The sequence below is a fragment of the Pezoporus wallicus genome, unplaced genomic scaffold, assembly GCF_028554395.1.
Source record: "Pezoporus wallicus isolate ANWC-B61680 ecotype Strahan unplaced genomic scaffold, APGP_CSIRO_Pwel_v1 contig_7178, whole genome shotgun sequence".
In the NCBI taxonomy this organism is placed as follows: domain Eukaryota; kingdom Metazoa; phylum Chordata; class Aves; order Psittaciformes; family Psittacidae; genus Pezoporus; species Pezoporus wallicus.
The window spans coordinates 1,072,557-1,089,088 of record NW_026636884.1 but is presented as its reverse complement, the minus strand read 5'-3'; the positions used below and the strand labels follow the sequence as shown (position 1 = coordinate 1,089,088).

The following is a 16,532-nucleotide window of genomic DNA, read 5'->3' as shown; positions in this document are numbered from 1 at the left end:
CTCAGACAATAACATGTGATTTACAGGACATGAATGCAGCTACTATAAGATTTATCTGACAGCCCTCTCCGATAGTGGACTGTTGAGTATCCGATGGAATGATTTCTAGTCTGGAAAGTCTGCTACTGAGTAGCCATACACATTATTTATTTATTAGATGTTTTGGGTTGAAACCATTTTTAAATGATGCACTTCACAATGCTCAGCCATAAATTTAGTTTTAAACCCTAGAAGGGAGGTAGTGTTATTGGAATGTGTGTCAGACTGAATTAGGATGAGCAACACAACGCTTTTATAAAGTGGCCTTGAATGCAACGTCGATTCTTTCAAAAACGATATTAACGTCAAATAAGCAGGAACACTTTGCAGTAATATTAAATGAAAGATTTCTTTATGTTTTGATAGATTTATATAAATGTAAGCATACACACAGAGACACGTCTCAAAATGTAGCATGTCTATCAAAAACACAACTGGTTTTGTCTTAGAAAAAGCCTTTGTATCTCAAACCACCTGTTTCTCCTTTTATCTCGGTTTAAACATTAGGCAACATATAAACATGTAAACACAAAACTAAAACACAAAAGCAGTGGTGTTTTTCCATATGCCTAAATACATAAATTTTAAAGGAGAGAAAAATATAACTGTGAGTCACAAACAGTTGCACGGTATGTTGTCTTTTGCAATTTTTTTAAATCACTTTACTTGAGAAAGAGCTTTACTCACACCATTTTATGAAAAAGTAGTTGTCAGACATTACTATTCCATATTGTATTTCTGGTAAAGAAAGAACATATTCCAGCCACAAATCTAAATAAACATCAGAAAAATTTCAGATGTTTCATAAAAACAATTTATCACATATACATCAATATACACAAATAATATACATCACATATAGAATGTTTAAAACAAATTTTGAGAAAGAGGTTAACATAAAAACCGCCACAGATATTAATCAGAGCAATCTTTCAATTTCATAAAATGGTGCCTGACAAATTTGCGAAGTTTTAAATCAAATTTGCAGATACTTACTGTGTGACTATGCCACATTATTTATGTGATTAAAAACTAGTTTTTGACCTGATCTTTTGATCTTTGGCACTTCATCCTCTCCATCTCCTCTTAAAAAATAATTAAAATTTTAGCAAAAGGCTATCACTTCATTTCCCACCCCATCTTGGCAGAGGAAGAAGAAAAAAGGGGGAAAAAAAAATAAAAATCAATCAAGCTCAACCCCATCTCCTCCCAGTATCTGTAAAATGTCAGCTAGAAATTCAATTTCATATCTCTCTAGCTTTCATGTAGCAAAAAGACAGTTCACTTCTTAACAAAATAAATCACTTCTGTGATTGCCATGCTGACCTCTTTGAATTAGGAAAATTCAAAGTGAAAAATGTAATTATCACCCCAGAACAATCTGTATACATCTGGAGCTAATTTTAGATTCATTTCTCACATCATTTTTCATATTCTGCCAAAAAATTACAGCTCCTATGTAACTTTAAAAAGACTTTGAGGTCTTTGTGACTTTATTGGTTTATTTCTACTGTTTTACACAGAACAACCTTAGCCTCTGCAACGAGCACTGCTAAGCAATCACGATAGCCTCAATTTGATTAGATTAGCATTAAGTGGCATTGTGACACATATGACAAATAGATGCATTAGAGCACGTCATTTATTCCTTATCCTTTCCACTTCCCAAAACCAAACAAGTGACGTACAGTACAGAGCACAACATGATTTCAAAAAAAAAGATTAGATTACCCTACCAAAAAAGAAGGGAAGGTCAACCACTAATTACTGATACAAGCAACATGGATAACAAAAAATTAATTTTTAAATGGTAATACTAAGCTTTCAGGCTCATATTTAATACTCAGATTATTTCTACTCTAACACATTAACAAATGAACAGTAAAATTTGTATAGGGATTTCTCGTTAGAGAGGATTATTTTCTAATTTAAGTCAGCAGCAAATCTGTTTTCTAGAAATCATGAACAATGTCCACTTCCAGTATTGTCATATGTAACATAACAATCTCTAAGTTCCAAAAGTTCCATAAGGAATATTAAATTCCTTTCAGGGTAAAGACATACTATATTTTCTGAGGAAGACTGAAAACTAGATGAACAAAGTTCTAGAACCATTCATTAATAACAAGCTCACTAGAAAACATAGCTACTCTTCACTAGTTCATTGTAAAATCTATTAGGTGTAATCTCCAGAAGTAATTGTTCTTATTACACTTCATTGACAATGCAGACTATCGATTTTTCACACCTTCTATGATTCTTTCATTTGTATTCATGAAATGTCTATCAGCACACTCTAAATAAATTTGGCAATATAGGCACTAAAATGAATAAATCGATGTGAAGAAACATTAATTTTGCATTATCCTTATTCGTCAGGCAAGCAAACCATAAGGGTTGTAAATGAAGGTCAAAGGTTTTGAAATGGGTCAGAACCCTTGACCTCTAGACCAATACCATTCCCATTAAAAAAGGCTATTTTAAAGTTTTAAGTAGGGGAATTTACTACCAGAAACGTATCATTTTTAAGGCACCAAAAGAAAGGCTCAATAAAAATAGTCTTCCATTTAATTACAAAAAAAGAAAGCAAGAAACCCAAAAAGCAAATCCAATTAATATACCAAGATTTTAAGAAACTTCCTTAGGCTCCAGCGCTTTTCTAACCACAGGAACAGGGAATTCTCAGGTTCCTAAATATCTAAAATCACTCTGCCTTTAGGAATGCAGAATGCCCCAAATTGCTGACAACCAGGGTTGCTTTCTTATTCTTTTCTCAAATTCTTAGTACTTGTCATATCAATTAAGAATGACAGGGTTTCAAAAGTATTTATCATTCATACACAAAAGAAAAAATCCTACTCATCCCAGAGGATTCAGCATGCCAACATGCAGAACTAAATCTGCTTCTTTAACCTTAATATTTTATTGGTCCTACTTTATTTTACATAAATGGCAGCATAGAATTACTTAGGAACATCACCATCAGGGTTATGTAGATCTTAATAGCAAGGTAACACCTTACTAAGGGTAAAACCCTTAATATCTTTTTCTCTCCAACTGACTAAACAATTACTAAGAACTTGGGGTTTTTTTAATCAAAAGGCCTTGCACATACTCTTTCTACATATTACACATAAACTTAATTTCAAGTCAAATTTAAAGTAAAATTTGAACTGTAATTTCCAGCATGCTCAAAGGCAGCAATTTCAGATAACACTGTTAATTAAACCTCACCTGAGAGCAAAGAAGCATCACCAGCTCCACAACTGAACTGCTAGATTTCATGCACACAAGACCTACAAAAGGAAAAAATGGTACACATAAATGCATGCTTACATGGCACCAGTCATAAACACAACTGTTTTGAAGTGCATAGAGTAGGAGTAGAAGTACTCTGACAAACAAAAGAAATCTGTAATTCTCACACCACTTCCAGTTTTTGTACTTTATCAGCACAAAAGTACGCATGTAAAAGGAAGATCATAAATTCCATGCCTTGCATCTAAAGATGCAGCTAAGAGTAATACATTACCTCCATTATTCAGTTTCATAAATGTTTGTATGTCAAAATTATCAGAAGTGTAGTTAACATATGTTACATTAATCCACTGTATTTACATTTTGCTATTTCTTGAAGGATTGGGTCATTATATATGCAGAGAAGGGAAATGGCTTTATGACCTTTGCTTTCTCCATTGCGCGTTCTCCTTTCAGCCCCCAGCTATCAATCAAGTTTCCATTTTGTTCCATGGCAGCAGACATCCCAAACACTCTTATTAGTACTTTGACCCTTAACCCCACACTAAACCTTCGCAGAAGTGCAAGCAGTAACCTATTATATATTCTCGACTGTTTATAAACTAATTTGACTACTACTGTTATTTGTATTTGCATTTTGGTTTAGGTTTGTCTGGGTTTTAGGCCCCAAAATTGGTTTCATGTGTTTATTTTTCTCTTCCCTACCAAATAAAGCTTTGAGAAAAATCACTTTCCTGTTATTTTTAAATTAATGAAATAAATCTGTTCATAAGCCAGCTTCCATTAAAACGTTTGTCAGCTAAAGCAATACCCATATGTATAATCAAAAGTAGAATCCCATCTTTTTCAGTCTTATGGAAGACAATTCACATAATTCTTTCTGCCAACTCTTCCTACTCCAAAAGTAACACAAGCTAAATTCCTAAACTAAAAACCTTTCATTTCAGTGAAGTTTAATGAAGTCTCAATTTTGTTATCAACAGTCTTCAGTAAAAGGTTTACCAGTGTTTGATATCTACTTGTGTTTCTGATAACGTTAACTGTATTCAGCACTACATACAGGATGTCTGTCCTAAGCCGTAAAACAAGTAGTTTCAAAAATTTTTTTAAAGGAGAGCTTTAATTGCCCAGGAAGCAACTAGATCTATTAGTGCAAATACACCTTGATGTGCAAGCGATCAGCTCAAGTAACCATAAGCTGCTAATACGGGAGTGCTCGTTACTGGAAGCTGCAACAAGCTCAGGCCCTAATTTAATTTACTGCTTTAACTGGCCAAAACTCACAACTTTCACTCTAAAAATCAGTGGACAAAGCAAGTTACACAAGCAAATTGTGAGAAAAATGAAAGGTGGTGTTCACTACTAAATTCACAGTGGTCCAATAAACAAGATTTTTTAAACTGAGGATATTAATGTCTGCATTGCAGAACTGAGCCTTGCTTTTTAAACAGAGAGAAACCCACCTGTAGAAAGAAAACTCAATCATCTCAAGCTCAATCATTTTAAGCCAACACCAGAAAGAGCCATGATCTTTGTTGTGCACCTGAATTTTCACCTTCTCAGAAATACCAGAGAATTCATCTCAATACTGACAATCTTCCCTATATGATTGCCTTTCAATTAGAAACTAAGAAGACAGAAGCAAATTCACATACAAGAAAGAGATACAACACACAACATGCTCTGCTGACATAGTTCCCAAGAAGCCTTCTGTTGCAGTGGATCAGTAAAAGTGTAAGGACTTTGTACTTAACTTTCTGAACTATACGCTATGCTTTGTATTGAAGTGTTGATACTGACACCATGTTTTCAAAACGCATTTCATACACCAGCTTCTATGGAACAATGTCCTGGAAGAGCTGGAGAACTAAGGAAGAGACAACAGCTGGTCCCACGTAATGAGATATAGGAAAACTATGAGATGAGATGGAGGGAAAGAGGTGGCAGAGATGGCAAAAATGAGGAGGAAACAACGATTAAAGACAGAAGGAAGGGGAGGCAGTGAAATCCAGCAGAAAGCACCATGTCAGAAGGCAGAAGGAAAGTTTCTGAGGCATTAAAAAAAAAAATTAAATAAAGAAACCAAAGCACACATCAAAAAAACTTCTTCAAAATGGAAACTTACTTGTACCTTCTATCAGCAACTCCTGCCCATGGCTGCCCAAAAGAGTTCGAGAAAGAAAGGGAGCAAAATCCACAAAAATCTCTCTCAGAAGTGGGGCAGCCTTTTCCAAAGCATGTTCAAGCCTGTCTGTAATACTAGTAGAGAGATACAGGTGATTAACAAAAAAAGGAAGTTGCTGAAATTTTGGACAAAGAAGTATAGTTTGTGGCAATGTTTAAGTGATATACATGCATATCAATGCCTAATCAATAATCCTTCATTAGGTACTGAATATCAGCAAAATTACATTTGTATAAGATGCAGAAACAGAAGATGTAATAGCAAAAATGTGAGCCACAGCACAGCTGTTCAGATGTTTAACTGAAGAGGTTACCTCATATTTGAAGCAGAATCCTCAGGCACCGAAGAAACTGTAGGGACAGACGGCAATTTTGAATTAGATGATCCCTTTCCTACAAGAGAAAGTGATACACAAGTACATTATATAAGAAAACATGCCAGAGGTTAGATGACTTGTCCAGAAACTAAAGCCTAGAGCTCAATCTCTGAGAAACCATGGTTTTCAAGTGTGTATGAAGACGAGGGTAAACCCTTTCACCTGTTTATATCTCAGACTTTTTTTGCTGGAACTCCTATATACTTATGTTCATATTTACCAGTTATGCTATGGCAAGCTTTCTACATTTTGTTCTACCTCAAACAGAAAGTAAATCAAGGAAGCATTGCAGTTTGCTTTGTGAAGCAAGTCAGATTAGACTGCAGTGATCCTTTCTGACCTTATAAGCCATGAGTCCCATGAACAAATTTAAGAACACTTACAACCTTAAGCACTGAATACAAATAATACTTCTGGAAGGTACTAATATACAGCTAAGTGGCAACACTTTAAAGCATCTCTTTTGGTTACTGGAAGTGTTAATCCAATTTTAAATAACTTGCACAGAAAACCCTTATTTTTTTCTCTAAAATTAAAATATATTTGCGTCAAAATGAAGCAGAATACAAAATGAGTGGGTATTTTCAACAGCCTGGCTTAAATTTTTGCAACACTGGGACTCTGTCAAAAACAGCTATGATAACATTCTCCATTGCACTGCCAGCATCATTAGCATGATGGCAGTGGTATAACCTCATTTATGAGTTATTAACTTTGCCACATCAATTATTCAAAGGTCAATAGGGAAGACTGGGTCATTTATGTATCCTACACTTACAAAAAAAAAAAAGGAAAAAAAGGAATTGTGTTATGTCGAATTGACATTACACGGCTCTCAGCAGCAGAATAGGAATCTGTAAATACTAAATTCTGCTGCTCAGTATGTAAAGAGAAATACAACTTCCATACTCCAGTATGGACTGGTATTAGCAATGATGAAGAGGGGGTAAGCAAGACAGCCAGAGATTTCACAGATATTTGCTGCCAGGATAGGAAAGGTGACTCAGAAATCTTGCATTGCATTCCAAACTGCAGAGAAGAATGAATCTTAGCAGACAGATTTCTGTGCATTTCCCAGGAGTATGACTGCTTCTAGTCCATCTGCAATCCTATCTCTTTCCAGCCTTAGACCCTGTCCTATTATCTTTCCTCTCACCTCGCCAGTTTCAGATTGTTTTGCTGCTGAAAAGGAGGAAAGGGAAAAAAGAAAATAAAAAATAGCATGAAAGAAAAGACTTCAGTTCTCACATCTGCCTTAGCAAAGACGTGACCCTTCTCAGAACTACAGCTATAGAAAAATTCCTGAACATCCCCCACCTACACTGAAGTGAGCTCAGTTAAATGCCACCTGTCTGGAAATAAGCTGCTAAGATCTCGAAAGTGTCTACCAAAATGTGTCAACTGCAACTTTTCAAAGTGTTCTACTAGACTGAAGTTGAATAGATTTGTAAAAAGATGGCAAAGACAAATCCCTAAGATACTAATTTTATTTCTCCTGTCAAATTTCAAACTTCTGGTCCAAAGCACTGGCACCCAGAGCTTCCCCCCAGAAGTGCTGAGGGTTTGTGATCTTGTTTTATTGTTCAGGGTGGGTTTTTTTTCTCCTATCTGGGGAAGATGCTTTTCTTTAATCTTGCTTCAAAGGCAGCACAGAAATTAACAAATCAACGCATCAAAATGCTGGAAAGTTTTGATAATTTTCTTTCTTCACAGGTAGGAAAACATATTTGTGAATGGGATTTGCTTACGCTTTTCATAAATCCAACATGAAGCTCCTGTTTTGTACAGGATGATGAGGTCAGAAAGAAATTTCGAGTGGGACAGACAAAATGAAGGACACGAAAGAGGGGACAAAGCGTTAGCTGAAAGCAAAGTGGAATCTGACTCTTCTGGGCAAAGTTCCCTAAATAATTTATCTAATAAAGGCAAATCAAAGACATATTTCTGAAAATTTCGATGGGGATGGCTAGATTCTGTAAATATTTAAAATATTTTCATGGGTATATTACCATCTCTTTAAGATCTCATTTTACATAGTCAAACCACCAAAAAGTATTCGGGATATTCCCAAAGGAAGAGCAGTCAAACAACAGTGCTGAAAATGAGAACAGAGCCTCCTGTAAAGAAAAACAAAACAAAGCCCACAAAAAGCAACAAGACCCATGATTCAGCAGTCCCAAAGACTTCAGTTGTTTGTGGAATACTTAACATCTACAGTCTTTGGTTTTGTTTTGGTGTAACTTGAGGGTTTTGCTGTTTATTTTATTTTGTGGGATGGGCTGGGTTTTTGTTTGGTTTTCTCTTTCTGCACACAATGGCACTGGTAAAAATGGTTAGAGTGGGAGGTAAGCAAATCACTGACAACACAGACAGGATATGAATATTTTTCCTCCAGAAAGCCAGCCAAATTTTGCATAACAGATTAGGCATAAATGTAAAACACTATGAAGTTTTAAGTGAAAATCCACTTTAAATACAGACATAAGAAAAAGGCACTGATAATTTAAATTTGACAACAATATAAGGCAGGCACCTATATAAACTGATGCTCTATTTGAAGATTATGCAAGGATATTTATGGCCTGAATTTCTTCATGCTTCTCATCACCTAAATCCACATTCCAAGCTCAGATATACTTCCCTAAAAAGGGTGAATCTCAGATTTATCACAGCTGAGAATTTCAGGGTTGGATGCTTTGGGTTTTGTTTTTTTTTAGAAAAGATTAGGCATAATGATTTCTGCATTCACATTTTGGTTTATGGAAGTTTTTTTTTTTTTTTTTTTTACTTAAATTCAGAAGTGGCTTTTTTTTCTATGTTTTCTGGTTTTAAAAAAATAAAAAAAAAAAAAAAAAAAAAATACTTCAGTAGCATATTTTCATCCATGACACACATGTGGGTAAGTGCAGTAGCTACTTCAAACATGTGGAACTAAACTGACTTATCTCTCCCTTATCCTTTCACTGATAAAGTGGCTCCTTCAAACTGACAGTTTTACAGACATTTGCAAGAACATAAAAGAAAATGCAAATAGATCATCTGTCTAGCACCCTTACAGTGAAACCTTATTGTTTATTCAAGGTCCCCAAGGGTCTAAACAAATAATGTCTCTAGTAATAAAATATTGTTAAAGAAACAACTTGTGCAAGATCCTTATGCTTTTGAATATACAAAGTATGCTTGGCAATACACAAGCAGTGCATGGTATACTTTGGGGAATGAATATAAGGTATAAGAGAGTTGAGTTGAAGTAAATAATCATACCTCAATTTTGCACAACAGACCTACCACACATAAATACACTGATGCCTTTTAAGAAAGGCATATCTAATAAAATAATGAGCTCATTCAAAAATTACACTTCCAGGGCTGGAAGTGTACAATGCAAGACTACAATGAAAAGTTTTACAAGCTAATATAAGGGATCTGTTACATAAACACATCTGTAGGTTAAACCAAAACAGATTTCATGAAACAATGGTGAAAACTTCTCCAAAGACAAGCTGCTTTAAAACAGATTTTATACTAAAACAGTATTAAACCACTTCCGCTGCATATCACTGGCATTCAGGATTTAAAAAGTGCCATTCTGCTTTGTTAACTAGCCTTCAACTACTGCCACTGTAAACTTGGAATTCTCTTTGAAATAGTTACTATAATCCAATAAATTTCTTGAACTACCTTCTGCACTGACAGTAACTCACCTCACATTAATTTTTCTCACTTTAGCTTGTCTCCCACTAATTTATTTTATTACAAGACACCAAGGTTATTTCCACATATGTATAAAAATCCACAAATACAATTCTTCTTTGCAAAACAAGCCAACTGTGGAAGAAAATTTATGTTTTCCTACACGAAGGACTAGAATTCAAGAGTCACAGCTTTTTCATCTCCTGTTAGTGCTTATTCAGAAGTTTCTTTCAAGCATCCACCTTCTTTTCCACCTCAGCCTTTCACATGGCCTTGTTTATGAGTTCACATTTTGCAGAACAGCTATGCCTCTGCTCAGGAGAAGCAAAATCATGCTGGCAACTTTGTGTGGCTCAGAGGCAAAACAAGTGAAGCTCAAGGAACTTCAAGTAAGAAGGGGAAGAAGCAGGCACCAGAAATGGAGTGGAACTTCTCAGTGTTTTCTACACTCAAAGTGACGATAAAGACAAGATGCAATTCACTACTGCTTCCTACAGAAATTTCTCATACTCCCTCTTTATAACAATTGTATTGAACAAACATTTTCAAACTGAATAGTGAAACCTCAAAATTGCATTGTTTAGCGTGAAGCACTAATAAAACATGTGCAAAATCCCTGAAGTACATGAACAGAGAAACTCAGAGAATCAGAGAAACAATTCAAAAAAGTTCACACCACTTCAGAACATTACAACCGTAAGCAATGAATTATTTAAAAGGAAAACTAAGAGACAAAAGTACAAGCATTCCACAAACATATTAATAACAGCTCAGACAACTCTGCCAAGTCCTGCCTACCCAAATATTAGTCCTGCCTTTCCAAAATAGCCCTTCCTGGACACAGCATGTGTAAAATCCCTACATCCAATCTCACATTCAGCCTATGAACCAATCCAAGGAACAAACAACTCAAGTAAATTCCTCCTCCTCAGATTATTACTAATAAATACGCTCTTTTGCTCAATACCACCCTCTGTAAGAGCCAGTCATTGACTCAACATGGGCCACAAAGGTGCTTTAAGTTTCTCCATTGATTCCAAGATCCAGTTCCAGCAGATGAACAACCCAAATATCAGCCACGAGGAACAAACTGATGGCAAGTTTAGACCACAAGGGGCACATTTGTATTCAGGAAAGTCTTTTGGTTCTGTGAAATACCCTGCAGTTTGAATGAAGAAAGGTGAAAAAACTTCTCCTGCGAAAAGGCCAGGCTGTCTGAGGCCAAAATATGTTTTCACCCTCTTTCAAAGTATCAGAGGAACAGAGGGAGCTCAGATGGTTATCGTTCCAACTTGTCAACACTTTCTATTTGGTAGGTCAGGACATGTCACACCCACTTGATACGAGTTTAGGACAATCTTAAGGGTCAAATATCTGAGATACTCACAGACTTTGAGCTACAGACAAGATGCAAACTTCAGAAAAAAATATTGGTAAGGGGGTTGATCAAATCTGGGCAAACACAAATGACAATGGAGGCATCTGGAACCACACAGAATGACAAATGCTTCAACACAGATCCTACCTTGACCAAGCAATTCTGATGTCACATCTACGGGTGGAGGACGCTCACGTGCAAATAAAACTTATTTCCAAATTATGCTTATGTACATATTACAACTAAAGCACTATTACTAAAACTACTGCTATTTAATCCCATGTCTGGATTTCCCTTTCACTTCTGTTTTGGAGTGAACTGACTCAAGTCTCCACAGTAGAGTATTGTATGTTATTGTATATAATATATATATAATACACATAAAACGTATATACGGTTCTGTTTGCTTGATGAGTTTTTAAAAAATATCAAATGCATACAAAACTAATTTTAAAAAATCCTTTGACTTTAGAAAAAGAACAGCTGAAATGTATTTTTAAATATAATTCAATAATGTTTACATAATGCTTAATAACTAGCCTTCATATGAAATGTGAAAAAGCCCCGAATTCATACTCACTACATAAACCCCTAGTCTCTGCACTTTTTAGAAAAGGATTTAATTTTTTTTCCTTAATTACAAAAGTAATCAGACTTACAACTAATGTTAGCTGAAAAAAAAGAGAACAATATTGATTTTCTGCTGTATGGAAACAAAAATTAGTGAAAGACCATGTGATTTAAACTTGGGAGGGAAAATTATATACATTGTATTTTGGTTTTTATCAGAAGCTCACTTACTGCTACTTGTATCTTCAAATAAAAAAAGGCCTCATACGGATCTATTTCAAACTTAAATGTGTGCAATTTACATGAGCAACTTCAAGGTAAACTATTCCAACACTGCAAAAATTTTGTTTCCGTGCCATTATTTTACAGGGAAAAAAAAACAAAAAACTCTCAGGCTTTAATCTGTTTAAGGCATGATTTCATTTATTCCTTTACTTTTTCTTTTTAATTAATTAGACTGGCAGTCTAAACATGTCTACTATTTTTAATCCTGATTAGTTTCTTTTTATGCATATCAGTTCAGATTACATGTCCAATTTTTGCCAAAAATCCCAGACATGCTGGAAGTCACACGGTTCCAAACTATATCAGTATTGTTTATTGTCTGGATTTCTTTTACATTCTACAGGCACAGGAGCACTTATTTTTTCATCTATATGTTCTTAGAAGATAGACTAAATCTGAAAATCAGTGTTCATCTCTTGTTTCTATTAAAAGCAAGCGAATACTGACTTCAGAAATTTAATATTTAAGCCAAATCTAACCTGGGTAAACCAGTAAGAGGTTAACAAATTAGTAATTATTTTAACCAATTTCAATGTAGCTAGGTTTTCTTAATTTTAAAAATAAAAGATTAGCTGCTCAGAGCCAGCCTTCCCCAAAGAACTGTGAAGTTTTAAAAGACAGCTAATTTTCCCAGTCTCAGCATTACTCCTAGGTTAGTATAGTGCATTTTCAGTGACTAAATGGTTCCTCCCTTTTGCAAAGAGTAGCTTTTCCTTTACCTTGGCAGGAATAAAAACTTTATGCTTTTCCCAAGAAATGCAATGGGCAGTTGAAGATGGCAACAAATATCTTCCAGACACATGAGTACTAGAGGACATGACAACAGATTACATTTTTACATTTTTTTCCCCCTCAGTCTTTGCAGTTTGGAGGTAAGTTCATAAAAACAGGAAGCAAGACACTCAAGCATCAAAAAGAAACACCACTAACCAGGCACAGATTGAGATTTCCTTGATTAAGATGTATACAAGTCTTACGTTAAACTTCATGGGCACAACTGTAAGATTCGATATAGCCTTGTGACTTAAACATAGCTAAGTAGAAAAGCGTGCCTTTGACACAGCATATAAGGTTAAACATCTCATACAGAACAACCAGAGAGACTAAGGGTTCAAAGAACCACTTGCTTATAAACAACGTACTCAATTTTGTCCAAAGCAATTAGCTCAGCATCAACACTGAAACTGACCTAAGGCTAAAGCTATCGGAAACACTTGAATATCATTTTCAGTCCTACTTAGCACTAACACATATATCCCTGGAAAAACACCCTAAACCTTATAAATAAGTTTTTATTTTACACAACAAAAGATCTGTAACAAAAAGTAGTCTTTCAAATATACCACATTTATATGAAATATAAGTTAATATAATATACCTGCTTTACAAACCATAAGAAACGTTGAAATTGACAAATGCTGCTCATTTACATTTCTTCTTCTAGATGAGGGCAAAAGGAGAACCCAAAAAAGGTTCACCTTTTTTATTTTTTTAAACACAACACTACTGTTTGTTGAGGTTTGTGTTTGTTGGTTTTTGTGGGGTTTTTTTTAGAAACAGTTTATTTTTTTACATTTGTGTAGCTATAGCATCAAAACTAGGAATAATAAAATTACCCGGGGATAAGCTCTCAGAAAATATAAAAACATGAATTCCTACACTCATGAACCCATATAACATCTATAGGTCCAGTTTAACCTAGAGTCACATCTATTTTCTGGTGAAGTATCTGATAGTGGTCTTTGTTAGAGGCACAGATACTGTGACAAAGATACAAAGTGGTATGCAGGATACAAAGGTCTCAAAAGCTCTTTTGTCTGATTTGATAATCTAGGAAACTCCAGCAGTTAAATAAAAAAATAAGTGTAAAAACACCTTTTCCCAGATTATTGTCACATTTCCCCCTAAATAAACACAATCAGCAGTAAGTATCAACATTCTTAGTATAAGTGACACTCATACACAGACTGGTCATATATATACACACACACTAATCAGTATTACAACAGAAGGCAGCTAATGACTTAATGTCTGAAAAACAACTGTTCTTGCCCTACAGTGTTTTGAGATATGGATAAGTATTAAAAAATCTCACCTTCACATAACACATAACAAAACCCACATAATAAGAACTTGTTAATTTGTATTCAGAGTGATGGTAAGAGAAGGAGAAGCAAGACAGGAAGGATTGGGATTTAAGTTGTTTAATTTCCCTTTACTCACCAGGAGATTCTCCTGACAAATCCGGGGCTTGGGATGAATCTAAAGAAGAAACTACACTGACAGCATTTGTAGGAATACCCACAGCAGCTGTAGATGAGGAAACGGTTGATTTCTTTGGTGGTACTACAACACTCCTAGGTGAAGACAAATAAAGATTAGTAAATAATACTGTATGAAGGTTCACACATCATGATCCTTATTTATACATTTAGCACATCCACTTGTATGTCCTGCAAAAGTACTGCTCCTCCTGTTTTATTTTTCCATCATCTTTGACAGTCTACCTCAACCCTAAATGACACTTTACCGTTGTTTAGTTTTAATGGTACGCTTTAATATCTCATCCAGAAAACCCCTGACAAATGAGCACAAAGATCAGCAGAAGTGAGCTGTAAGTAGGTTTTACTTTTTACCTTAATTTCCCTAAGATTTGGTTTTAAACTTCAGGCAACAATTTACAAAAGATACCACAACATTCAAAACGAAAACACCAAGATAAATTGCCAACACTGAAGGTTGCCTTGAAAGTATCTAATGCAGAACAGAAGATTAAGTGAAGAAAGATATACTATTGCTAAAAATATCCTAACACATAACCGCATCCACAAACATTCACACATCTTAAAAGTATGGTTAAGGCATGAATTTGAGTAAATCTTTTAAATCAAGTTTTACTTATACAACAAATCAAAACATTCTTTGAAGACCGAATCTCCATCTTTCATACAGGTTAAATGCCAAGCCTTACAGTAAGCATTAAAGATTACACAAGAGGAAAAGATGCAAAGTGACAAGTTAGGCATGGAGATTTATCTCACATGTTACTAAGACATCTATTTACACTATACCAATTTCAATTAAATTGTAGTACTTTATTTCAAATACCTAAAAGGCCTTGTTAAGCCTACATTAAAGGCATTTTTAATTGCAAGTTAGCTCCATAAACATGCAAAAACCCAGCTAATGAGGTAAAGAGTACAGCTGATATATAATGCACTCCCACAGCAGCGCTTACTTTTAATTACCTGGTGTTAACCGTAAGCCGAAAGTCTTCAACATTCAATTTATTTAATCACATCTTTTGTTGACAGTAATATAACTACACACTGAAAGTATTCCCTTAATAGCTTTAAAATACTCATTTTCTAAATAAAATAACTTAGAAACTTGACCCAAATTCAGGGGTGGTAATAACAACCAAAGAAGTTCTACAAATATTTCTAAAATAGCTCCTTCTAGAAGTGGAAAAAAGGACTGTTATTGGACTCCCTTCTTTAGTCCAAAGGATGTTACAGAAGCTAGACCATGTACTGATTAAATCAACCCTCCTTAACGGCAGGAGTCGGTACACACCATACTTGGAGGCAGCACGTCATAATATCATTATAAGGGTGACTGCTAACGTTAACTACACACTAAAAAAATAGAAGTAACAACACCTGAGCCCCAAGTCAAGAAACGGCACCTAAACAATGAGTTTTACTCATATGCTCATGTCAGTTTCTCTGGAAACTGCCACTTTATCAATTGCATTACCCAGGTATAAAGAGGAGATCTCTCACTCAAGATTCTGTGACATTGACTGTCTGGAAACTTACTACTACTATTCTGTAACACACATTCAAATACCTGGAAAGGACTGGGAAATTAATACAAGTTTACTGAGCACAAGATGCATCCACATGTATTAAGGTCAGGCTGGATGTGATTTTGGGCAACCTGATCTAGTTGAAGATATCCCTGCTTATTGCATGGAGATCAGACTAGATGACCTCTGAAGGTGCCTTCCAACACAAACTAAACTATTCTATGATTCTGTTCTATGGTTCTATAACTTTGGAACATTTCTCAAACATTCAGCACTGAAGCCCAGGTGTGTTCACTCCTTTACAGGTTTCAAGTAGAGGTTTCCAATTCAAGAAATACCCATAAAAACATACAGATATTTTACAAATATGTGTCTATTCATGAGCACTCTGAGACAAGTGCATGAGCTGGAAATATTTCTTTTCACAGCCACTAAGTTACAGAAACAATTATCCATTTGCTGCTAATACGCACACAATTATATTGGGTGTGAAGTGACATGTGAGAATATTCAATGACAAATACTGGCACACGTATAGATGGCAATAGTGTAGATACAGGAAATGTCTGTTCAAAACATATCATTAATGCAATTAATTTTAAACTGGACCACCCTAAGTTACTCAAGGGTAAAAACAAATCTTCTAGAGAAGTTTTCTATTTTCCTGGGCTTAAGTCAGTCAAAATTCTCTCAGAACATCAAATCAGAATGGCTGTGTCCTCTGAATGCACATGAATGCTATTGATCCTATTTCTCTGACTCTATTAAGAGCCTCAAGAAATACAGGTACTATTTTAAGTCATAAAGGGCAAGTGGGACCCACACATTAAAAAAATAATGCAATTAGCTGAACTTTGACTTATTTTATATATTAGAACCTCCCTCTTTCATACATGAACATGCTGGAAGGATCAGGAAAGCATTTTAGAACAGGAGT

General features: G+C 35.1%; 1 protein-coding gene across 1 annotated transcript in view; it reads right to left on the bottom strand.

The window, feature by feature from the left end:
- LRBA (LPS responsive beige-like anchor protein) overlaps window positions 1–16,532 on the bottom strand; it is a 400,308-nt gene that overhangs the window by 289,691 nt on the left and 94,085 nt on the right. Inside the window, exons 31-34 of the mRNA XM_057402038.1 lie at window positions 14,008–14,141; window positions 5,796–5,874; window positions 5,423–5,556; window positions 3,274–3,335 (exon numbers count right to left, since the gene is read on the bottom strand). Of these exons, the coding sequence (XP_057258021.1) occupies window positions 3,274–3,335; window positions 5,423–5,556; window positions 5,796–5,874; window positions 14,008–14,141 (409 nt within the window). The remainder of the gene's footprint in view (window positions 1–3,273; window positions 3,336–5,422; window positions 5,557–5,795; window positions 5,875–14,007; window positions 14,142–16,532) is intronic.